Source organism: Macaca fascicularis, chromosome 2, assembly GCF_037993035.2.
Source record: "Macaca fascicularis isolate 582-1 chromosome 2, T2T-MFA8v1.1".
Classification (NCBI taxonomy): domain Eukaryota; kingdom Metazoa; phylum Chordata; class Mammalia; order Primates; family Cercopithecidae; genus Macaca; species Macaca fascicularis.
In genome coordinates this window covers 100,829,112-100,849,415 of record NC_088376.1, presented here as the reverse complement: position 1 = coordinate 100,849,415, position 20,304 = coordinate 100,829,112, and the positions used below count along the sequence as shown (strand labels likewise).

Below are 20,304 nucleotides of genomic sequence, written 5' to 3'. Positions count from 1 at the left end.
TTTTGAAAGGAAAAAACAAAGAGGAATATCTTTATGACCTCAGATTAAGGAAAACTTTATTACATATGACACAAGAAGCACTAACTATAGAGGGAAAAACTGATACATTTTAGTATACTACAATTAAGAATGTTCATCAGAAGACAACTTTAAGAGCGTGAAAAAGCAGGTGCTTATATTCAGAGTAATGAACCCTACAAATCAATTAGAAAAATGTCAGAACAACCACTTGTAAAATAGCACAAAATTTGAATAGGCACTTTACAAAAGTGGAAATCCAAATGGCCATAAACATATGAAAGTATTCTTAACCTTTTTTTAAATCAAAGAGATGCAAATTAAAATCATACTGAAATATTATTACATGTTCATCATAGAAGGGAAATTTTTTAAAGTGTCACAATACCAAGTATTGGGAATGACATGGAGCAACAGAAACTCACACACTGCTAGTGGGAGTGTAAATTTGGACAACCTCTTTGGAAAGCATTGGGCATTATCTGTTAAAGGTGAAAGCACACATATACCGTATTCCTTTATTACACTCTTAACATACCTGTGTTTAACAGAAATATGTAATTGTGGCCACCAGAATACAGTTACAAGAAAGTTTATGAACACTTGCCCATAAAAACTCCAAACCAGAAACCACTCAAATGTCCATAAACTTTGAGTACGTTAACTATTTCTGTTACATTCTAAAATGAGAAAATGTACAGCAATAAAAATGAATGAACTTTAGTCCTGCACAACAATAAGGATGAGTCTTAAGAATGTAATATTGAACAAAAAAGGCCAAATGCAAAGGATTATATAAACATGATTCATTTATATAAAATTTGAAATCAGGCAAAACTAAACTATTTTGTTTAGGAATGCATACTTATGAAGTAAAAAACATCAATAAAGTAAGGCAAGAAAAAGTACCAAAAATTAGGAGAATAGTAGCCTCCAGGGCAGAAGAAGGAGGACGTAATTGGAAAGGGGCTGGTAAAGTGTTGGTCATATTCCATTTTATGGCATGGGTAGTTGTCACACAAGCTACTATGGAGTGAATTGTGTCCCCTCAAAATTCAAATGTTGAAACTAACCCCCTATGTTGCTGTGTTGGAGATTGGGCCTTTAAGGAGGTGACTGAGGTTAAATGAAGTCACAAGAGTAGAGCCCTTAAGTGGTAGAACGGGTGTCCTTATAAGAGAAAGAGACAGAGTCTTCTCCCCTTCGTGTGAGAACACAAGGACAAAGCAGTCATCTATAAGCTAGAAAGAGAGTCTTTCCCAGACCCAACTATGCTGACATCCCAATCTCAGGCTTTAACCTCCAGATTTTTGAGAAAATAAATTTCTGTTGCATAAGCCACCCATCTATGATAGTTTGTTACGGCATCAAGGGCTGATTAATACATAAGCATTTGTTTTAAAACAATTAATTTATGTTGTATGTACATTTTTATTATACATGTTACATATCATAATAAAAACTTAATAATTTTTAAAATAAATGACCATTGCATCAATGCTGAACACTGAAAATATAAATCAGAAGATGGTAACTAGGTAGAGAAATCACAAAATCATAAAATTATATTGAATATAGTTGAGATTATATAGCACGTAAAATGTCTATGCTTCTTCCGAACTTTTAATGCAAAACACTTTTTTCAAAATGAGTTATTTGGGAGTTATCCGGAGATTCTGGTTAAATATGGAAGATAGAATGCATATGTTTTACCCCACCCTCTCAAAATGCCAATAGAATGACAGCATGGGGAAAAGAACAGTATAAATATACAAGAACAAAGAGAAAGAGAATGGAAAACACAGAGAACAAATGATGTCAAAACAACTGGAAGACCAGAAGTGGGCGGAGAAGTGCTAAATCACTTAGCAGATCAGGGCTAGTTAAACCACGGTGCCTCCAGAGGGGGATAAAAATGAGAATAAAGGCATTTTACCCCCTACAAGCCCCAGAGGCCCTGCAAGTGTTGACATGATACAAATAGCAAGAAATGAAAGCAAAAAGAGGAAAGAACCTGGGAGCAGAGTATGTTTACTTATTGCTGTTTCTATAATAACAAAAAGTTAAAGAGTATTATTTAAAGTTGACAGATCAAGAAATGGACAAAATAATTATATTTGACAGTACAAAGGTAAGCACAAAAAAAGATATTATTGAATACAGTCAGATGATGGATAAAACAGAGAGGAAAGGAAAGAGAATCACCAAACTGAAATAAGAGATTTTGTTTCAAGAACTAGCACACTAAGGACAATGTATTACATGGTTTTAATTATAATTAAAAATTTATAATAAGTTTTTACACAAAGATAACCACTAGGATAAAGATACAAACTCTTTAGTAATCTATATATTTGTAACAAATAATATGACAAACTCTAAATACTGGAAGAATTGTACATCAAAAAATAAAAAGCAAACAAGATACGCCAAATAATGAAAAGGTGCAAAAGTGATTGGGGTTTCAGACCGTGAATATTAAATCATTATAACTAGGCTTAAACACATATTTATTAATCAAAGTAGGAACCATTACAATCAACACATTTTTGCCAATAAGAAATGAGTTTGTTTATTCCTGTAGCATAAAAGTCCATGCTTCGGGATTCAACAAACTCTTGGAAAGCATTTTCTGCATCCTGCTGGTTGTGGAAGTGTTTCACCTGCAAAAAATTGTCGAGATGCTTGAACAAGTGGTAGTTGGTTGGTGAGAGGTAAAGTGAATATGGCAGATGAGGCAAAACTTCATAGCCCAATTTGCTCAACTTTTGAAGTAAGTGTTGATTGTGTGACATGCAGTCGGTTGTTGTGGAGAAGAATTGGGCCCTTTCTTTCTTTCTTTTTTTTTTTTATACTTTAAGTTCTAGGGTACATGTGCATAACGTGCAGGTTTGTTACATATGTATACTTGTGCCATGTTGGTGTGCTGCACCCATCAACTCGTCAGCACCCATCAACTCGTCCTTTACATCCAGTATAACTCCCAATGCCATCCTTCCCCCCTCCCCCCTCCCCCCTCCCCATAATAGGCCCCGGTGTGTGATGTTCCCCTTCCCGAGTCCAAGTGATCTCACTGTTCAGTTCCCACCTATGAGTGAGAACATGCGGTGTTTGGTTTTCTGTTCTTGCAATAGTTTGCCGAGAATGATGGTTTCCAGCTGCATCCATGTCCCTACAAAGGACACAAACTCATCCTTTTTTATGGCTGCATAGTATTCCATGGTGTATATGTGCCACGTTTTCTTAATCCAGTCTGTCACTGATGGACATTTGGGTTGATTCCAAGTCTTTGCTATTGTGAATAGTGCTGCAATAAACATACGTGTGTGTGTGTCTTTATAGCAGCATGATTTATAATCCTTTGGGTATATACCCAGTAACGGGATGTCTGGGTCATATGGTACTTCTAGTTCTAGATCCTTGAGGAATCGCTATGCTGTTTTCCATAATGGTTGAACTAGTTTACAATCCCACCAACAGTGTAAAAGTGTTCCTATTTCTCCACATCCTCTCCAGCACATGTTGTTTCCTGACATTTTAATGATTGCCACTCTAACTGGTGTGAGATGGTATCTCATTGTGTTTTGATTTGCATTTCTCTGATGGCCAGTGATTACAAGCATTTTTTCATGTGTCTGTAGGCTGTATGCATGTCTTCTTTTGAGAAATGTCTGTTCATATCCCTTGCCCACTTTTTGATGGGGTTGTTTGGTTTTTTCTTGTAAATTTGTTTGAGTTCTTTGTAGGTTCTTGATATTAGCCCTTTGTCAGATGACTAGATTGCAAAAATTTTCTCCCATTCTGTAGGGAATGGGGAAAGGATTCCCTATTTAATAAATGGTGCTGGGAAAATTGGCCAGCCATAAGTAGAAAGCTGAAACTGGATCCTTTCCTTACTCCTTATACAAAAATTAATTCAAGATGGATTAGAGACTTAAATGTTAGACCTAATACCATAAAAACCCTAGAAGAAAACCTAGGTAGTACCATTCAGGACATAGGCATGGGCAAGGACTTCATGTCTAAAACACCAAAAGCAATGGCAACAAAAGCCAAAATTGACAAATGGGATCTAATTAAACTAAAGAGCTTCTGCACAGCAAAAGAAACTACCATCAGAGTGAACAGGCCCTTTCTATTGAGCAGTGCTGGCTTCGGGCCTTGCAGTTTTCTGTGCATCTCATCGATTTGCTGAGCATACTTCTCAGATGTAATGGCTTTGCTGGGATTCAGAAAGCTGTAGTGGATCAGACCGGCAGCAGACCACCAAGCAGTGACTATGACTTTTTTTGGTGCAAGTTGGGTTTTGGGAAGTGCTTTGGAGCTTCTTCTCAATCCAACCAGCAAGCTGGTCATTGCCGGTTGTCATGTAAAATTCACTTTTCATCGCACATCACAATCTGGTTAAGAAATAGTTCATTTTCGTTGCATAGAATAAGAGAAGACAACACTTCAAAATGATGATTTTTTAAGCATTTTTCCTTAGCTTATGAGGCACCCACTTATGGAGCTTTTTCACCTTTCCAATTTGCTTCAAATGACGAATGACCGTAGAACGGTCATGTTGCTTTCTTCGGCAACTTCTTGTGTAGTTGTAAGAGGATCAGCTTCGATGATTGCTCTCAACTGGTCATTGTCAACTTCCAATGGCCAGCCACTACTCTCCTCATCTTCAAGGCTCTCTCCTTTGCAAAACTTCTTGAACCACCACTGCACTGTACCTTTGTTAGCAGTTCCTGGGCCAAATGCATTGCTGATGTTGAGTTGTCTCTGCTGCTTTACAACCCATTTTGAACTCAAATAAGAAAATTGCTAGAATTTGCTTTTTCTGTAACATAATTTCCATAGTCTAAAATAAATATAAAATAAACAGCAAGTAGTCATTAGCAAAAAAACATAAAATGAGAAATGAACATTAAAATGATGTATAACATAGCCACATTTATTTAAGAATGTATTCCAATATCAAATGGAAAATTTCAACAATGCAAAAACCACAATTACTTTTGTACCAACCTAATATTTTAAAAACTAAATACATCATATAGAATAATATAAACAAGCTAAGACTAAGCAAATCTGTCATGTCAATAAATATAAATGGATTTGACTCACCTATTTTTAAAAATGCCTATTACATTACAAAGCAATACCCAACTCCATGTTGAATAAAAGAGATACTCCTCATGGTGACACAGAAAGGCTAAAATTATAGAATTTGAAAGACATAAGCAAAGGCAAACAAAGAAAGCAGTATCCATGATCTTAATATTATAGCAAGTGGAATTTAGGTCAAAAAGCATGAAATAGGACAAAAATTGCACAGACATATTAATATTAAAGACATAATAGTAATCTATATCTTTGCAACAAATAAGATGGCAACAATATTTATAAATCAGAAATTATTAGAGTAGGAAGATAAATAAAAACATTGTAGGAATAGAAATTTTCAAATAATTTTAGCCAATAACAGATCAAATGTATTCAAAAGTAAACATAATCCAGCATATAAACAGAACCAAAGACAAGAACCGCATGATTATCTCAATTGATGCAGAAAAGGCTTTTGACAAAATTCAACAGCCCTTCATGCTAAAAACGCTCAATAAATTCGGTATTGATGGAACGTACCTCAAAATAATAAGAGCTATTTATGACAAACCCACAGCCAATATCATACTGAATGGGCAAAAACTGGAAAAATTCCCTTTGAAAACTGGCACAAGACAGGGATGCCCTCTCTCACCACTCCTATTCAACATAGTGTTGGAAGTTCTGGCTAGGGCAATCAGGCAAGAGAAAGAAATCAAGGGTATTCAGTTAGGAAAAGAAGAAGTCAAATTGTCCCTGTTTGCAGATGACATGATTGTATATTTAGAAAACCCCATTGTCTCAGCCCAAAATCTCCTTAAGCTGATAAGCAACTTCAGCAAAGTCTCAGGATACAAAATTAATGTGCAAAAATCACAAGCATTCTTATACACCAGTAACAGACAAACAGAGAGCCAAATCAGGAATGAACTTCCATTCACAATTGCTTCAAAGAGAATAAAATACCTAGGAATCCAACTTACAAGGGATGTAAAGGACCTCTTCAAGGAGAACTACAAACCACTGCTCAGTGAAATAAAAGAGGACACAAACAAATGGAAGAACATACCATGCTCATGGATAGGAAGAATCAATATCGTGAAAATGGCCATACTGCCCAAGGTAATTTATAGATTCAATGCCATCCCCATCAAGCTACCAATGAGTTTCTTCACAGAATTGGAAAAAACTGCTTTAAAGTTCATATGGAACCAAAAAAGAGCCCGCATCTCCAAGACAATCTTAAGTCAAAAGAACAAAGCTGGAGGCATCACGGTACCTGACTTCAAACTATACTACAAGGCTACAGTAACCAAAACAGCATGGTACTGGTACCAAAACAGAGATATAGACCAATGGAACAGAACAGAGTCCTCAGAAATAATAGCACACATCTACAGCCATTTGATCTTTGACAAACCTGAGAGAAACAAGAAATGGGGAAAGGATTCCCTATTTAATAAATGGTGCTGGGAAAATTGGCCAGCCATAAGTAGAAAGCTGAAACTGGATCCTTTCCTTACTCCTTATACGAAAATTAATTCAAGATGGATTAGAGACTTAAATGTTAGACCTAATACCATAAAAATCCTAGAGGAAAACCTAGGTAGTACCATTCAGGACATAGGCATGGGCAAAGACTTCATGTCTAAAACACCAAAAGCAACGGCAGCAAAAGCCAAAATTGACAAATGGGATCTCATTAAACTAAAGAGCTTCTGCACAGCAAAAGAAACTACCATCAGAGTGAACAGGCAACCTACAGAATGGGAGAAAATTTTTGCAATCTACTCATCTGACAAAGGGCTAATATCCAGAACCTACAAAGAACTCAAACAAATTTACAAGAAAAAAACAAACAACCCCATCAAAAAGTGGGCAAAGGATATGAACAGACAGTTCTCAAAAGAAGACATTCATACAGCCAACAGACACATGAAAAAATGCTCATCATCACTGGCCATCAGAGAAATGCAAATCAAAACCACAATGAGATACCATCTCACACCAGTTAGAATGGCAATCATTAAAAAGTCAGGAAACAACAGGTGCTGGAGAGGATGTGGAGAAATAGGAACACTTTTACACTGTTGGTGGGATTGTAAACTAGTTCAACCATTATGGAAAACAGTATGGCGATTCCTCAAGGATCTAGAACTAGATGTACCATATGACCCAGCCATCCCATTACTGGGTATATACCCAAAGGATTATAAATTATGCTGCTATAAAGACACATGCACACGTATGTTTATTGCAGCACTATTCACAATAGCAAAGACTTGGAATCAACCCAAATGTCCATCAGTGACAGATTGGATTAAGAAAATGTGGCACATATACACCATGGAATACTATGCAGCCATAAAAAAGGATGAGTTTGAGTCCTTTGTAGGGACTTGGATGCAGCTGGAATCCATCATTCTTAGCAAACTATCACAAGAACAGAAAACCAAACACCGCATGTTCTCACTCATAGGTGGGAACTGAACAATGAGATCACTCGGACTCAGGAAGGGGAACATCACACACCGGGGCCTATCATGGGGGGCGGGGAGGGGGGAGGGATTTCATTGGGAGTTATACCTGATGTAAATGACGAGTTGATGGGTGCAGCACAGCAACATGACACAAGTATACATATGTAACAAACCTGCACGTTATGCACATGTACCCTACAACTTAAAGTATAATAATAATAAATAAATTTAAAATAAATAAATAAATAAATAAAATAAAGCCTGCATTGACGTTAAAAAAAAATGTATTCAAAAGTATGTAAAGTTATAGATGACCTAGTAATATAATTAATATAATGTATCTGATTAATATATAGCAAACTACCTTCGCTACCAATAGAAAATGCACATCCTTTTCAAAAACACAAACAAATCAAACCAAATATTAAGCCATGACAAAAACCTCAATAAGCTCCAGAAAGTGGAAATAATATAGAAAACATTCTCTGACCACATTGCAATAAAGTTAAAAAATAATAACCAAACTTAATAAAATGAGAGGACTTTCCACTTGATAATTTTTTTAAAATCTCTCTTAAAGAACTCTTGGACAAAAGACAAACTACAAACTAAAATTATATAATTTCTAGGGAAGAAAAGATAAAAAAAAACAGTTTAATAAAAACCTAGAGAGTGCAGTTAAAGACATACATATTCAGGGAATAATTAACAGCACTAAAGCATAGAATATTTATATCAGTAAAAGCTGAAAAGAAATTATTTAAAGACCTAACATAAAACTAGAAAAAGGATAACAAATGAAAGAAAGAAGTTAATAATTATAAAAAGCAATAAATTAGAAAATAGAAAAACAGCAGATCTAATAAATCCAAATGCTGTTTTAAAAATATGCACAAGACCTTTATACTAAAAAAAAAAAGTATTATTGAGAGAAATTTTAAAGTACCTAAATGAATTAAAGGATGTCTCATGTGACTGGATTAGAAGATTCACAATTGTTAAAGTGTGAGTGCTGCCCAAATTAGTCTATAAATTCAATGACATCCCCAAAAAAATCCCAGCAGCAGCTGTTTTGTAGAAATTGACTGAACAGATTTCATTTGCATGGATGAAGCAAAGTTTATTTAACTGTTTTACTATTGATAGACATTCATGCTTATCATAATTAACATAATCCTCATATTTTGCCACCACATATTAATTTTTTGGTGAATATTCTTACACATGTATCTTTGTACACATAATATAAGTAAAATTAAGGGATGAATTTCTAGAAGTAGAATTGCCAGGTCAAAAGGGTGTACATTTTAATTTTTGAGATGTTGCCAAATTGTCTTCCAAAGTTGGATCCTTTCCATTCCCACTAATTATCAAATCCATTCTTTAAGAGATTTTGTATTAACTGAATTATTGACATAATTCCCTTTATACGCACACTATGAAAAATATAACATATACAAATCTACCTATATGGTCTCCAGCCTAGGGATTTGCGTGACAGGTATTGGATGATGTTCAGCATCCTTGGCCTCGTGGAAATAATCAGACTAGATTTTCTTTTTGAAATGCAAATTGATAATAGCCATTAGTTGTTTCCTATGTTGCTGAGAGCCCAGAGGAAGAGAATAAATGTCCTTGGGATAGACTGGGGGTTCTGAAGATCATGCTGGATATTTGTGAAAAAGCATTAAATTGTAGCCAGTAAGGAATCAGAAACCAATCTTATTGCCATGTTCTTAACAGAATCTTTTTCCTTGTCTTCCCTCTCTTCTATTATTCCTTGCTGAAACATTAGCTTTGCATAATTACCTGCTGATAATGGTAGGTCTATGCCTTTCTGTATGCCTGCCTATCCGTCTGCTTGTGGAAAGATAAAGATATATGTTCCATTTTCTAATCCCCTTTTTTGCCTAGGAGGAAACTAAAGGTTATTCCTCAGATTGGGCACCAGAAGGTGAAGGGAGCAGAGGGTCAAAAATTGTTAAGAAGGGCAAGACCAGAACTTTCCTACTCTCCCCATGCCCTGGTTTAAGAGAGTCATTGAAGGGGCTCTTTGATGACCCTAGGACACTCATCACTAACCGTATCAAAATTCTGGAAAACTTTGACAAATTATAGCAATTTGGTTGTAGGGAAGATAAATGTTTTCTCACCTGGAAAAGAACATGTGAAATGAAGCTGCATCTACTGCAGACAGGGAAGTGGGTGTTTAACACTGCATGCATAAAGTATTGATTTGTATCTTTTGAAATTTATGGAACTGTTATCATATTGTATGTGTGCTTTATCTGATATTTTAAAATTATGTTTTTGAGATTTGCCCAAATGGATACATGAAGACCTAATTCATTCATTTTTTATTGCCATATAGTATTCCATAAAGGTATTACTCTGTGTTTTCTCCTCAAAGTCAGTTTTCCTTTCTACATTTAGGTATTTCGATCTCCTAGAATTTATTTTTGTATGTGTGTGGTATGAGATAGGCTTCCAATACTTTTCCATATGGATTATTCCAACATTATTTTCAATACATCATTTCCCAAGTGGTTTCTACCACTGCTTCTGCCATGCACCAGATTCCCATGTCGACGGAATCTGTTTCTCCCAGTAATCTCATTGTCACATCCTGAGTCAACACCACATGGATTAAAACGCTCTATAGTAAGACTTAACCCGGTTGATTCACATGCCCCTCCTTATTTGTCTTCTTGAAAATTATTTTGGTTCTTCTTGTTTCTTTACTTTTCCATATCAGTTTAAGGGTTATATTTTCCAGCTCTTTTCTTACAAGTCTGTGGAAACTTTGTTTGGTAATGCGCTGAATTTATTTATCACCACAAGAGGAGTCACCACATTTACAATACGAAGCCTTCCCACACATCAGTATGGCAGATCTCTTAATTTATACAGGTCTTCTTTAATATTTTTCTACAACATTTTATAATGTCTTTTTCCTAGGTACATTGCAATTTTGGTTGCCCTGTTGCATATTTATTATTGCTAAACTATCTTAATATTATTAATTTTTATATTTTGATTTTGCATCCAGCGACCCTGCTGAGCTCCTTAAAGTTAAATTTTTCTCTAGATTCCCTTGGACTTTCTATTTAGACAGTTATATTATCTGCAAATAATGACAAACTTGTTTCTTCCTTTATGATTCTTATACCATTTGTTTATTTTTCCTGTCTTACTGAATTGGCCAGGACCTGCAACATGATTCTGATTCAAAGCTATGACAGTGAGCATATTTATTTTGCTCCAGATTTTAAAGTGTGTGCTTCTAATGTTTCACTATTATGGTGTTTCTGAGAGTCTCATAATTACTCTTTATATCAAAATTTTCCATTTCTTGTTTGTTGAGATTTTCATCATTAATGGGTGTTGGCTTCTATCAGTATTTTTATGTTTATTGAGGTTATCATATAGTCTTTCATCTGTTAATATAGTAAATCTGTAAACTAACAGATTTGCTAGTCTATTTTTAATGGTTCCAGCTGATCATTTTGCTGGATTCAATTTGCCGCATTTCATTTTATCTATTTTGCTAAATGAGGCTGGCCTGTAATCTTCTTTCATAAACTGTCCCTTTGGGATGTTCCAGCTCCCTCCTGAATTGTCCCTGGGAACTCCAACTTATTCTTACTTTGTTTAGCAGGGCAATTCATCTCTCTCCATCTCCTACAATGTTTCTCAACAAGTGATCTAAGGATCTCTATGCACATATAATTTTAAAATCTAACATGTAAGATTAATTATGATATTCACAGAATTTCTAACTTTTTGTGTTTTCAAAAACAGTGCATGTGCTTCAAAAACTGATTTCATTCATAATGGTTAACATGGAGTTAATTATAGGCAGTTTATCTTGACTAATGTATTTTATTGTCACCTGACGGTTGTTTACACTAGTCAGACTTGCATTTGCCATTGTTACTGTCACATTGCATAACATCACAATTCAAAAAAAAGGAGCCATCACTTCGAAAGTGGTTTTCTGAAGCCTAACAATAATGATAAAAATAGAAATACAAATCCTACAATGTGAAATAAGGTCACAATATAAGTAATGAATGGCCTCCATTGTAAAAATATAAAGCATGAATATGTTTGTCATGAGACAACTGGACAATGGATGTGGATAATCTCCTCAAAACAGACAAAAATATATAAGAAAATGGGAGTCATGACAATGAATAATGAAAATTGAATTTTATTGGACCAATGATCCTTTTGTCCTAGTACCCAGTTTATTATCTGCTAACATTTTTGTCAAGTAATGATATAAAGCTATCAAAACTTCCATATTATTTTCCAATAAAGCTTATCAACCCCACTTTTAAACCAATTGATTGTCTCTACTACAAGTACAAAATAAGGCTTTCCAGTATAAAACTGTGAAAATTTTATGTTAAAGGTTGAGAAGACAACAAAACTATAGAGTCATCATTCATCCTCATATCAAAAACAAGCACAATTGCACTCTTGCTGGTAAGATACGAAACCAGTTTCCAAATCAATTACAAATATTGCAGTTGGAAAAGAAACAAGAAAAACAATTGGTATAATTCCTTAATCAGAAGTATTGCATTCGTTATAATGTGACTGGCATTTAAAGGCAATGACTGTTATGTATAAGAGCAGACATTTTGTTTTATAGTTGAACAAAACTATGAATAAATAAGTTGTCAGCATATGTTCACTATATATATGGGAAAGACTCAGTGACTTTTTGTTCTATTTATCATGAAGCTAATTTTAAAAGGAGAGCTTTCTGGTATAATTAAAAATCAGTTTGAACCTATGAAACAGACTTTAAAAGGTATGTTGGCTTATGCACTAATGTTTGTAGCAGCATTATTCACAATAGCCAAATATGTCCATCAACAGATGAATGGATAAAAAATGTAGTATATATGTAAACCATGGAATATCATTCAGTTTTAAAAATGAATGAGATTCTGATACATGCCACAACATTGACGAAGCATTGTGCTAAGTAAAATAACTCAAACGCAAAAGAACAAATGTTGCATGATTCCACCTTTAGTAGGTACCTAGAATAGGCAAATTCATGGAGACAGAGAGTAGAGTGAAAGTTGCCAGAGAGGAGGAATGGGGAGTTATCGTTTAATGGGTACATTTCTGTTTGGGATTATAAAAAAGTTTGGAAACAGATAGCGGTGACGGTTCCACAACACTGAATGTACTCAATGCCACTAAATTGTGTACTTAAAAATGGTGAAAGTGGTAAATGTTATGTTATGTATATTATACATAGTTTACCAAAACTTTTTTTTTTTAAAGAGGAAAGGTATTAAATTGCCATTGAAGAAATCCAGCCGCAAAGTCAGCAAGGAAAGGTATCACTATCTAGATAGAAGCTTCCAAATTCCAATGCTAGCTCATACCTTATTCACAGAACGCAGCTGGGGGTCTGTAATATGCCTCCAGATTCTGATTTGCTGTTGAGGTACACAGTGGAAATTGTAAATACAAACTGATTGTGGTCACTTAGTGTACATCTCTTTGACCTACTGGGCTGAAATGAAAAGTGAGTAAGAGAGGCTGCTCTCCCACATTGAATTGCTTTGGCTGGCAAATAGGAAAGGCTTACACAGAGTTTTAAAAATAAGGCATGAAATTTTTTAATTACGATTTTTATGAATACAAGTTAGGTATCTCAGTGATCCATTCAGAATTTGAATATTATGAATCTTTGCTTTCAGAGCCTGAATATCGGGATTCGTAACAATCAGACATCAGTGGTGCAAGTGCCTCAATGGCTGAAAGCTTGACTTTTTCCCAATACCCAATGATTTTCTTCATTCACCAGAAAAAGCACTTAGGAAATAACACACTGGGCTTATTAAAAATTACATCCGAATGCTGTAACCGAACATCAAGAAATAACTTGCAGAGCCAAATACCACCAAAGAGGATGCAACTCCATTAGCTGCTGTTGAGCTGGGGCACTTGCCTTCTGGTGAAACACTGAAAATAGTCTTTAGAGAGCACTCTCTCCATAATTTCTGGGTCTGTGTTTGATTTGACAAACCAGAAATATCCGTCAAAGCTTCGCAACAACCTATAATTCTGAGTTAAGATTTTCTAATTTAGAAAACATAAAGAGTGTGTGGGGGAAACCAACAAGATATGGAAGCTGACAGCTCAAGCAGCTATGCAGCCAGATATAGATTTCTTCATGATTTCAAACATGATTTCTCCTCTCACAGATGTGAAAAAAAATTATTCACTTTTTAATTTGACTTTTACTTTTATTTAAGACATATATGTTCATGATTTAAAAGGTCACAGAGTTTTATAAAGATTCTGACCAAAAAAAGCAGCAATTTCATTTTTCTCATCTCTTCTTTCCAGAGGCCATCATTTTTAGCTTTTTTTACCTGTGTCTTCTGATACCTCCCTATCTCCAATAAGATACTCATACTACTAATTTTTAATTTTTCAATTTCTGATGTTATTTATTGGCTTCCTATTATGAGAACAAACTTAAGGCCACATACACAAACTCATTTCCTCTCACCCTCGTCTTTCTGTTACAGTCATATTATAATCTTCACTTAGATCATCAGATAATATATCCATTGTCTGACTACATATATAATTACATTACATTGCTAAGTAAACACTATTTACAGCTGTGTCAGGCAGTGTACTTTGACTATATTTCCTTTTTGCACAATGTTTTTACTTTCCCTGAAGTTAATAAGGATTTGTTTCTTTGTTTGCTCAGTTTTCTATTTATCCCTAATTTGTTCCCAAACTCTTCTCCAGATGTTTAATTGTTGCTTCAATTTATTTGCACACATTAGGTGCATGTGTATCATTTTTTTCCTATGGAAATCACTGCTGGAGTACTTCATCTTCTGCCTCATTCTGACCTAGATGTTTTCTAGGCCTGATGCACAGCTGTTTTCTAGATATTTTTTCTTCTTCATCCTTTTTTTGGATTCCTTTTGCCTCTTCCCTGGATCGCATATATGCTTCTTGTTTGGATGGAGAATATCCTCTAGTAACTTTTTTTTTTAAGACAACGTCTCTCTATGTTGCCCAGGCTGTTGGCCTCAAACTCCTGAGTTCAAGTGATCCTCCTGCCTCAACCTCCCAAGTATTTAGGACTACAGGTACACAGCACTATGCCCAGTTTCTAGTAACTTTATTATAAGGGTAACTAAGAAGTAAATTTCCCAAGACTTCATATATTCTACCTTCTTTGACAGTTTGGCTAGGGAAAGACTTCTGTATTAGAAGTTATTTTCCTCTTAATTTTGAAGGCCTTGCTCATTGTCTTCTAATTTCTTTCTAGCCCTCCTATTAGTCAAACAATACACCTCCTAGTCTTTCAAACTTTTTATCGTTCTTATCCATTTTTGCTTTTTTGTTCCACTTTCTCTGAGATTTCCAAAACTTTATTTACAAGTCCTCCTATTCCATTTTTTCTTTGAAGGTACTTTTTACGGCCTTCTGTTCTTGTTCTATATGTGGAACCTCTTCTTACCTCTTAACTCTCTAAAAATATAAGTACCTTTGTTTGTTTGTTTGTTGGTTTGTTTGGAGACAGAGTCTTGCTCTGTCGCCCAGGCTGGAGCTCAGTGGCGCGACATCTCTGCTCACTGCAAGCTCTGCCTCCCGGGTTCGCGCCATTCTCCTGCCTCAGCCTCCCGAGTAGCTGGGACTACAGGGGCCCGCCACTCTGCCTGGCTAATTTTTTTGTATTTTTAGTAGAGATGGGGTTTCACCGTGTTAGCCAGGATGGTCTCGATCTCCTGACCTTGTGATCCGCCAGCCTAGGCCTCCCAAAGTGCTGGGATTACAGGTGTGAGCCACTGTGCCTGGCCAATACAGTTCTATTTCTCTAACTTTTCTTCTGCCCTCTGTATTGTCTCTTTTTCTTTTCTTTCTTTCTTTCTTCTTCTTCTTTTTTTTTTTTTTTTTTTGTTTTGTTTTGTTTTGTTTTTTCAGTTGTTTGGTTGCTTTGGTTTCTGGTGTTAGAAGCATCCTTCAAATTCCTGTTGCTCCCTGGCTGGCTGCTCATGTTAAAAGTGTAGCATCTTCATGGGCTCTAAACCTGACTATCTTCTGGAAACTTAATGAGGGACAGAAGTGAATAGGGAGGGGAGTTGTTTGCCTTTCAGTATGTAAACTTTTCTTTATGTGCATTTTTCAGTATGCAACTCTTTCCCTTTTCTTCGACTCTTAAGAAAATGAGCATCTAATCTGTTGCTGGAGCAGAAGCAGTTTCTCACTGAATGGATGGTATAAAGCAGCATCTAGAAAACCCAACTGGTTCTTGTAAAAACTTTCAAACAGTTCTTTCAGCCCTACTTATCACCCTCCCCTAAACCTTGCTTTCAGAGATACTTAGCATCTCTACATTCCAAGCAGTTCTGGGGCTCTGCGGTACAGCTTGGCTTGCTTCTAGGTATTCCCTGCTTCAGCCAGTTTTCAGCTTTCTTAGGTCTGCTCTGTCAGTTACCTCTCATCAGTCTGCCCTCCAGTCCCTAAAAACTGGGAGTTTTTAGATGAACCCCCAGCTTCCTGCAGGGTAGAGAGGCCCTGGCAGACATAGAACAGGAGTATCCTTGCTCTTCACCCACTACTGCCCTCTGCCTAACCCCGGAACAGCAGAAGCTGCTGGCTGTCCGTCACACACATCCCTCCCCACTCCATCTATTTGTGTGGCCCTTCTTTTTTCCTCAGTCTGTGTCTTGTTTCCTTGCCTTACCTTCTTCCCCCTCATCACCTTGGTGATATTCTTTGCATGTTTTTTCTTGGAGCAATCACAGAAGCTCATCCCTCCCTCCTGGAAGGAGAAGGAACCCCCTGAGTACTCTCCATGGCACAGTTGATGCTCCTTTTCTACCCTCCTTCCCAGGTATGTCTTCACCGTCATTTACACCTTTGAAGCCTTGATAAAGATACTGGCAAGAGGATTTTGTCTAAATGAGTTCACGTACCTGAGAGATCCTTGGAACTGGCTGGATTTTAGCGTCATTACCCTGGCGTGAGTAATTCTCTATGCAGATCTGCATGTGTGAGAGAAGAGGGAACAAAATGGTGGGTAGGAGACAGGGCTAACATGCAGGTCCCACTTGGACAGTGTGTGGATACTTACCCATGAACGTTTGCTCCAAGAACCACTGCAGGAATATACCAGGAGAACTGAAAGAATTCACAGATCCTTTTAAATAAGTGGCATGCTGCTGCAAATTCTGCAAGACAGGTGAAAAACTGTGAGCTCCCAAAGTGTGGGGGGGGGGGGGAACCTGCCTCCAAACACACATCCCGACTGGGGAATCTGAAAATCCAGATGACAGGAGAAGAATTTACCCTTATCTGGAACGTAAATAAATTTAGGGAGCCCACAAAATATAAAAGTAGAAGCAGCAGAGGGAAGTGCCTTGTAGGCACTCCCAGTCTCCAGCTTGAGACCAGGGAATCCATCCCTGACTATACCTCACAGGGGCCCTTGGGGAAGGCAGCCAGTGGAATCAGGGAGGGGGTCGCAGGGTGAAAGAAACTTCAACTAAAATTAGCAATAATTTCAACTGGTTACAAATTTTCTTGAGCAGAATCCAGGGGGCAAATGGGAACTGCAAGCAGACAGGGAGGGATGAGGTACAAAAGTCATGCTTTCTTTCTCAGTGGGGAAGCTCACAGCCTGGGGCAAGGTCTGAGTGGGGCGCTGCAGGAGCAAGACCAGCCTCACCAACTACATGACAGCTAGGCGAGGCCTCTCACTACCAGCTATCCCCCACTTCCCTGGAGAACTCTGTGGCACAGCAGAGGCAGCCAAAATTCCCTCTGGAGCACAACCCCATTGGCTTGAGAACCAGCCCCCTTCCCCCACAGTGGCCACAGCAACCCCCACCCAAGAAGAGTCTGAGTCCAGACTCCCCTACCCCTGCCCCCACCTGATGGTATTTCCCTACCTGCCCTGGTAGCTGAACACAAAACACAGAAACTCTTGGAAGCTTTATGGCCGTGCTCATCACCTGAGAAACTAAAACATTTACCCTGGCCAACTTAGGGCGAGCTCAGATCCCCCTTCTACTAATGTGCTAGTGCTCTATTGAAAGCATCACCTACCGACTGGAGGCCAACCGACTCAGGCCATTGAAGCAACTCATGACAGCATAACTTTGATCCCAGGAAGAAGAAAACAATAGCCAATTGCACTGCCTGCAACATCCTGGCTAACCAGATGTCCTGAGTCTGTCCATGTGACAACTTCACAGCTAACATAGCTAGCATTCAAGAAAGCCAGCACACTAAACCTATCTACAACCAAGGACTCTCACAGACTCTACTTCATTCCTCTGCCACCTTCACCAGAACAGATGCTGATATCCATGACTGGGAGATTTCAAGATCAATCACATCACAGGACTCTTTGCAGACATTTCCCAGCACCACCCCAGAGCCTCGCAGCCCCACTGTGTGGCTAGGCCCAGAAGAGCAATAACGATCACTGCAGTCCAGCTCTCAGGAAGCCCCATCCCCAGGGGAATGGGGAGAACACCACATCAAGAGATCACCCATGAAACAAAAGAATCTGAACAACAGCCCTTCAGTTCCAGATCTTTTCACTGAAATAGTCTACTCAAATGAGAAGGAACCAGAAAAGCAATTATGACAAAAAAGGGTTTAATAACACCCCTCAAAAGATCAAAGTAGCTCCCCAACAATGGATCCAAACCAATAAGAAATATCTGAATTGCCAGATAAAGAATTCAGGGCTGGGCACAGTGGCTCACGCTTGTAATCCCAGCACTTTGGGAGGCCGAGGTGGGCAGATCACCTGAGGTCAGGAGTTCGAGACCAGCCTGGAGCCAACATGGAAAAACCCAGTCTCTACTAAAAAATACAAAATTAGCTGGGTGTGGTGGTGCATGCCTGTAATCCCAGCTACTCAGGAGACTGAGGCAGGAGAATCGCTTGAACCTGGGAGGCAGAGGTTGCTGTGAGCCGAGATTGTGTCATTGCACTCCAGCCTGGGCAACAAGAGCGAAACTCCATCTTCGTCTCAAAAAAAAAGAATATTAAGTGATTCAAGGAGATACCAGATAAAAATAAAACCTAAAAGAAAATTTTAAAACAACAGGATATGGATGGAAAATCCTCCAGAGAAATAGATATAAAGAATAAATAATCACAATTTCTGGAAATGGAAGACACAGAGAAATACAAAATGCAGTGGAAAGTTTCAACAATAGACTAGAACAAGTAGAAGAAAGAACTTCAGAGCTCAAAGACAAAGCTTTTAAATTGACCCAAACTGAGACACACAAAAAAAAGAATTAAAAAAAGTGACAAAGCAGCCAAGAAATTTGGGATTATGTGAAACAACCAAACCTAACAATAATGGGTGTTTCCAAGGAAGAAGGAAATCTAAAAGTTTGTAAAACTTATTTGAGGGAATAATTGAGGAAAACTTCTTTGGCCTTGTTAGAAATATAGACATCCAAATACAAGAAAGTCAAAGAATACCTCGGAAATGCATCTCAAAAAAGATCATCGCCTAGGCAAATAAACATCAGGTTATCTAAAGTCAAGACAAAGAATCTTAAGAGCTGCGACACAAAAGCCTCAGATAACCTGTAAAGGAAAACCCATTAGATTATCAGCAGATTTCTCAACAGAAACATTGAAAGCCAGAAGAGATTAGGGTCCCATTTTTAGCCTCCTGAAATAAAATAAGTGCCAGCCAAGAATATTGTATCCAGTTAAACTAAGCTTCATAAGTGAAGAAAAGATAAAGTTTTTTTTTTTTTTCAGACAAACAAATGGTGAGGGAATTTGCCACTACCAAGCCAGCACTACAAGAAATGCTAAAAGGAATTCTAAATCTTGAAATAAAACCTTAAAATACATCAAAATAGAACCTCCTTAAAACATAAATATCACAGGACCTATAAAACAATAACACAATAAAAAAAAGAAATTAAGCCAACAACTAGCATAATGAATAGAACAGTACCTCACATCTCAATATTAATGTTGAATGTAAATGCCCTAAATGATCCACTTAAAAGACACAGAAGGGCAGAAAGGATAAAAATCCACTAACCAAGTATCTGCTGTCTTCAAGAGACTCACCTAACACATAAGAAGCCACATAAACTTAAGGTAAAGAGAGGGGGAAAGATATTCCATGCATTTAAAAAGACAAATAGGGACATTATATAATGATAAAATAATTGGTCCAATGGAAAAAGATCATAATTCTAAATACATATGCACCTAACATTGAGCTCCCAAATTTATAAAACAATTACTATTAGACCTAAGAAATGAGATAGATAGCAATACAATAATAGTGGTGGATCAATACTCCACTGACAGCACTAGACAGGTCATCAAGACAGAAAGTCAACAAACAATGAACTTAAACTATAACCTAGAATAAATGGACTTAACAGATATTTGCAGAGCATTCTACCCCACAACTGCAGAATATACATTCTATTCATCAGCACATGGAATATTCTCTAAGATAGACCACATGAGAGATAGAAAAACAAATTTCAATAAATTTAAGAAAGTAGAAATTATGTCAAGTATCCTCTCAGAGCACAGTCAAATAAACCTGGGAGTTAACTCCAAAAGAAACCCACAAAACTATACAAATACATGAAAACTAAACAATCTGCTCTTGAAAGATCTTTGGGTCAACAATGAAATAAAG

At 37.1% G+C, this 20,304-nt stretch overlaps 1 protein-coding gene across 3 annotated transcripts in view; it reads left to right on the top strand.

Moving 5' to 3' along the window:
- Nucleotides 1-20,304, top strand: part of SCN10A (sodium voltage-gated channel alpha subunit 10) — a 100,452-nt gene that overhangs the window by 9,672 nt on the left and 70,476 nt on the right. For all 3 annotated transcript variants that reach the window (XM_015445465.4, XM_015445464.4, XM_005546684.5), the window contains exon 4: nt 16,492-16,620. In XM_015445465.4, coding sequence (XP_015300951.3) covers nt 16,492-16,620 — 129 coding nt within the window. The remainder of the gene's footprint in view (nt 1-16,491; nt 16,621-20,304) is intronic.